This window comes from Pteropus vampyrus, unplaced genomic scaffold, assembly GCF_000151845.1.
Source record: "Pteropus vampyrus isolate Shadow unplaced genomic scaffold, Pvam_2.0 Scaffold56, whole genome shotgun sequence".
Taxonomy (NCBI): Eukaryota; Metazoa; Chordata; class Mammalia; order Chiroptera; family Pteropodidae; genus Pteropus; species Pteropus vampyrus.
The window spans coordinates 1,035,651-1,041,462 of NW_011888837.1; the positions used below are offsets into that span (position 1 = coordinate 1,035,651).

Consider the following 5,812-nt stretch of genomic DNA (forward strand, 5'->3'; position numbering starts at 1 on the left):
CTGAACTTTTTTATAGCAAGTTCTTGTAATATATGAATTACTTTCATTTGTGTTTTACATAGACTATGATAGTTTATATTCTTTGGATATTGAAGTTTGAGCCCAGAGAGACAGTGCTTGATTGGATAGACACCAATAAGTTAGGATGTTTTTCTAGCTGGGTTTGATGCCTCTGAAGTCATAGGATTGGGCATGAAATCTTGTGGAAACAGGTTTGCTTATGAAAACTTTGGCACTTCTAATCATTACCAGTAATAGCTAGTAAAGGAATCAGGACCTATGAGTTTCTAATTTGGTTTCTTTATTTATATACTGACACATAAAAGGGTACTGTTTTGGAGTTTCTGAAGGAGATCAAGTTTGATGAAAATGGAAGGTAAATAAATTTTAAAATGAAAGGAAATGCACATATATTTATTTTTCTAAAGTGTTTGGAAATGTGAGAAAGGCCTAAAGAGAGTGATTCTTAGTTCTTTAAAGTCACACTCAAGCTCCTGTGCACAGGCCCTAGAGTGCATCTAGTAAGCTGTATGTACTCACTGCTTGACATTTTTAGGGCACTTTCTAGTTCTACTCTCAGTTTTGCCTCCTTCAAATTAAAGTTCAATTTTAGGGCAAGACCTGAATAGTCTGCAAAAATAGCACCCCTACCTGCCTACTCTAATTAAAGGATTTAGAGCTGAATACAAAAGTGGCCTGGGAAAAATCAATTTCCTTGACTATGAAGTTTAAACTGGATCCAACATCTTAGAAATGAATGTCTTACAATAAACACTCTCCAGGAGTGATTTCTACTGTAACTGAACCGTATTATACAATTTAAGGGGAAGGAAGGGGAAATAGAAGTGACTATATTATACAAAACATATCACCCTGCCTGTGATTTTTTAATGAGATTAAGCAATATTATTATAAGAAAATTGAGTAGCATTTTTCCCATAAATTTTAAGAAACGTAATCATGAAGTTTATTAGCATTTGTCCTTTAAGCTACTTTTATACCTACAGTTTAATAATGCCACCTTGACAAGGATACCATTGCCAAGGGGTTCCTCCAAATTTATAAGTCAATGTATAAATTTGGGAAACTCACAGCTAAACAAGTGTAGATAAACTATTTATTCATATTAGTTATTAATTTTCCATGGCTGCTATATCAAATTACTACAAACATGATGGCTTAAAAACACAAATTTATTGTCTGGAGAATGAGAGGGCAGAAGTCTGAAATGGGCCTCAATGGGCTCAATTGAGGTGTTGTCAGGACTGCATTCTTTCTGAAGGCTCTGGGGGAGAATGTATTTCCTTGCCTTTTCCAGCTTCTAGAGGCTGCCCACATTCCTTGGCTCATGGCCTCTTTTCTCCATCTGCAAGATACCTTGACAGCCAACAATGGCCAGTTGAGTCTCATACTGCATCACTCTAAAATTGACTATCCAGCCCCTCTCTTTTACATATAAGGACCCTTATGATTACATTGGGCCCACTGGAATAATACTAGATCAAATGCTCAATCTCAAAGTCAGATGATTAGCAACCTTAATTCCATCTGCAACCTAACTCTCCCTAGCCGTGAAACATACATACTTCATAGGTTCCAGGAATCAGGACATAGATATCTTTAGGGGGCGTTATTCTGCCTACCACATTATCTGACCTAAATTTTAACAGTTATGTCGGGTGATACCTTGACAGTTTACTGAAGGCAGGCAAGTGTAGAAAGATGAGATGGGAAGCCACTGCAGGAAACCATATGAGTTAAAGTCGTGGCTTAGACAATGGTGCTAATAGCAATGAAGGTGGTGAGAAGTAACAGGATTCTGGGTGTGTGTTGAAGGTAATTTGCTGATCAGTTAGATATAAGATGTGAGAGAAAGAGAAAAGTCATGTGAATGGTCCAAAATTCTTGGCCTAAGCGCTCAGAAAAAAATAATCTGCCATTAATTAAGGTGGAAAAAACTGCTAAAAGAGTAAGTTTAGGGCTTCAGTGTTCAGCCAATAGAAGGCTGAGAATGCCTCTTCTCTTGACTAAAGAAGCAGCATTTTCCAGGTGCCTGGTAGTGATTTCAGTCAAGCAGATCTGTCCCCTAGCAGGCCAGAGATACAGGCCCTATGGGAATTTCTATCAAGGAATTGCAGATTGTATTTATTTGCTACCTTGACTTCTCTTCTCCTGGAAGTACTCCTCTGGGAATTGGGAGAGGAGTACTGTCTTTTTAATAACAACTTTTATACAACTTCTAGGATATCTGAATTGTCAAAAAGTTAGATTTATTAGGTAAGGATTGGGAAGATGATAAAGGAAAGAGACTATTTTTGCCTTTGCAATGATTTCTGTAATTCCAGTGATTTATGGCCTACTAGACCAGAAAGGTTGCTGTAACATCTTAATATATTCCTAGAACTGCCTGTGTCAACACCTGCTTGCACAAAACTTAAGAAATGGGAGTTTCCTCTAGTATTGAGCCCCTGGGAAGCATCCTTTTTCTTTAGAGATTCCAGATATTTCTAACCAAAAGTAGCTCTAAGTGGCAGTTTCATATTATTACTGGGCTCTTATGTTTTTTTTTCTTGTGTTTGAAGATTCCTTTCAAAGACCACCTGAGAGTAGATTATTTCATTATTCCAGTGGTTTTTACAGCCAAAGAGGCATTATGGAACTTGAAAAACAATAGTTAATATATATTAGGAGAAGTTATTATGTTACAGGTGTTATGTTAGATACTTTCATGGCTTATTTTATTTAATTCTTAGAACAAACCTATGTAATCGTAGGGATTAATTTGGTTGCATTTTGCAGATGGAGTAATTGAAGGTAAGAAAGGATAAGTATTTACAGATAGGAATTCATGTCACTGGAGTTCCAACACAGGTAATCTGTCTATGGAAACTGTGCTTCTCACCGTTGTACCATATTTTCTCCCCAGATTGATTCCCTGCCACCTATTTGTGCTTGAAACTATTGTGTGTGATTGGTGTTAACTTGCCCCCACAAGGTCGCATAGCTGGCTTTCTGCTCCTCTGTGTGCACTTCTCAAGAAAGCTAAACCTAACAGAATCAATCCAAGAGGGGAAAGAACTCCTGGGCAAAAGGGCCATCTGTGACCCTGCTGCTAGTTAGTACCCAATTCTTGATGGTCAAGAATTGACACCAACACAGCCTTCAGCAGATCTACATCACCAAGTTCTTTTGTTCTTCACTTCAGTTTCTGTTAAACACCTGACTGCAGTCATCCTAATGCTCTTTCAAAAGACCCTCTGTCCTGAAAACTGTGTAGCCACTCATCCCATCTCTAATCTCTCTTCACCTAGCAGCACTGGAAAAATTTACCCTGAGGTAACCTAATAACTGCTAAATTGACCCAAATTTTATTTTGGAGCAGGCTTCCTTGTCTATGGCTTAACTGTGGGCTTCACAAGGACATGGATTGTGTCTGTTTTGTTCACTGTGGTATCCCTAGCACCAACCAAGGTATTAGGTACTAAGTTTTTTTTTTTTTTAATGGTTAGATTATGCACAACTATGAGTACATATCTTATGGGGGCGCTCAGGTGTCTGAGCTCTAGTAATGCTCTTAGGCTGTTGTCAGTGCCACTTGACCCTGCAGAGGAACGGCCAAGCAATTAAACAGTCTCATGCTCCCTGACTGATGCAGAAATGGCAATTCTGCACCCACTTCATGGAAAAGGTTTGGGTTTAAGGCTACAGCCTGTAAAGCCCAGCCCTGATCTTGGCCAGAGGCAGGTACTTAGGGAGTTCGAAGGTTATTGTCTAATGACGACCACACTGAACGAGATGCTCCACATACAGATTTTAAGCAGTAACCTAGAAAAATGTTTTCTTTGGAAAAGTAATGCCATCAAGTTTCCATCTGCCATCACTTTACATTTCTCTGAAATCCTGAGTCAACTCAATGGACTGGAACCCTTTCTTGCTAGATTCTTGGTGTTTTCAGGTTACCTTATGGAATTTATCTTGCTCTATAGTTAGAATGCTATCTCCCAAATAATACACAGAAGTCTAAGTTTTTGTGCACATTTTTATAATATGCCCTGAGATTTCATCCTCATCCAGGTTTCCTTGGTACTGCATACAGGAAGGGCGTTTATACAGTTTTTTCAGGGGTATGTTACCCTTAATTCTTCTCCCTTGCACACACGTACACTGACCTGTTCTATGGGGTTAGATTATTATGGCAAGATGAAAAAGTGATGCAAAAACAATTTAAAAAATATCTCTGCAGTGTGATACCTCTCTTAATTTGTTGATGAAACTATTACTATAAACTGTTAGCAAATATAGAATAGAATTCTTTGTTCAGTTCAAACACAAGCAAATATATTTATCCAGTGCTAAACAGTCCTTGGTTTCTTTTTTATTTTTGCAGGCACGAAAACTGATCAGTGATTTTGCCATTATCTTGTCCATTCTCATCTTTTGTGTAATAGATGCCCTGGTAGGTGTGGATACTCCAAAATTAATTGTGCCAAGTGAGTTCAAGGTAGGTGAACTGTCTTTCCTGGAATGCTTTGGCTTTCTTTCCTTTCCCTTATTCTAGTTTGTCATCTCTCTCTTGGAGTTAGTTTCTTAAAATTATTCATTTCTTTATTCTAAAAATGTTCTTTTGCTAGGCACATACATATATTTTATCTATTTCTTCACTAAATACTTGACTAGGATCAAATGCAAGGTTCACATTATATCGATATTTACTGAAAAATACCTTATAATAACATTAAAATCTTTGTTTTATATTTATAGAGTAATTTAAAAATCCAAAGTATTTTCAAATAACTTACCACTTTGACCCATGTAAATAATTTTTCATAATTTTACACAGTTGAAATTAAAGCTCATATAAATGCTCACGATTACATTACTAATTCAATGTTTTCCTTGCTACCAAACCACCTGTCATATACACACACATTTATATATAATGTGCATTTTAATTATTATAAAGATGATATAGGAATTATTCATTTTATAAACTTGTTGGCATATGTAGGCTTCATGGCTAAAATTTATATTTCAGTCATTCTTATATATCTATACCAAACTTTCCATTATAAGTTTTTACCTCTTTTCTAGAACACTCCTAACCTCTCTCTCCATCACAGTGACCATATACTTGCTAAGGAACATTAAACTAACTGTAGTTTTAGCTTAATACCTACTCAGTGAGGAAGGGATACCTATGTTATGGCAAATGATGTTTTTTGCATTATCTCTGCCATCATATAGTCATTAACAAAGATAAGTGCATTTTATTATTAGTTCACTTAAGCCAATATTTACTGAATGTTTGCTTTGAATCAAGCCCTATACTGAGGATTTGAAATGTATTGATGAGCAAGACAAAGTTCCTTTCCTTATAAGCTCACAACCTGGTAAAGGTAGAAAAATGTGGGTAGACTCAGTGATGGAGTTATGAGTAAATTGAGGCAGATGACAGAAATATCTTCAAAGGAGAAGAGAGACTTTCTTGATAGTAGACGTGGAAAAAATAATTTATAGATAGGATTCTATTTTAGTTTATTTGCATTGTTTAAAGTTAGGAAAAGGATAGGAAATATCTCTTTCTGTCATAGAGATGTATGATCTGCTGACAGAGGATCGATGGAGAATTGGAAAATGACCATAGCTTTTATTTTCTGTGATACATGTGAATATTTAATCAGTTATTCTGGATTATTTTTCATATAAAAGATAAGAAAGACCAGAGTGTTCAAGTAAGTTCAGTTATAACATATTTGTTATGTGTTATTTGTTATAAAATATAAAATTATTTGTAGCTTTTACATATTATATT

The 5,812-nt window shown here is 36.1% G+C and overlaps 1 protein-coding gene across 1 annotated transcript in view; it reads left to right on the forward strand.

The window, feature by feature from the left end:
* Positions 1–5,812, forward strand: part of SLC4A4 (solute carrier family 4 member 4) — a 273,776-nt gene that overhangs the window by 230,337 nt on the left and 37,627 nt on the right. Inside the window, exon 17 of the mRNA XM_011360616.1 lies at positions 4,388–4,501. Within this exon, the coding sequence (XP_011358918.1) occupies positions 4,388–4,501 (114 nt within the window). The remainder of the gene's footprint in view (positions 1–4,387; positions 4,502–5,812) is intronic.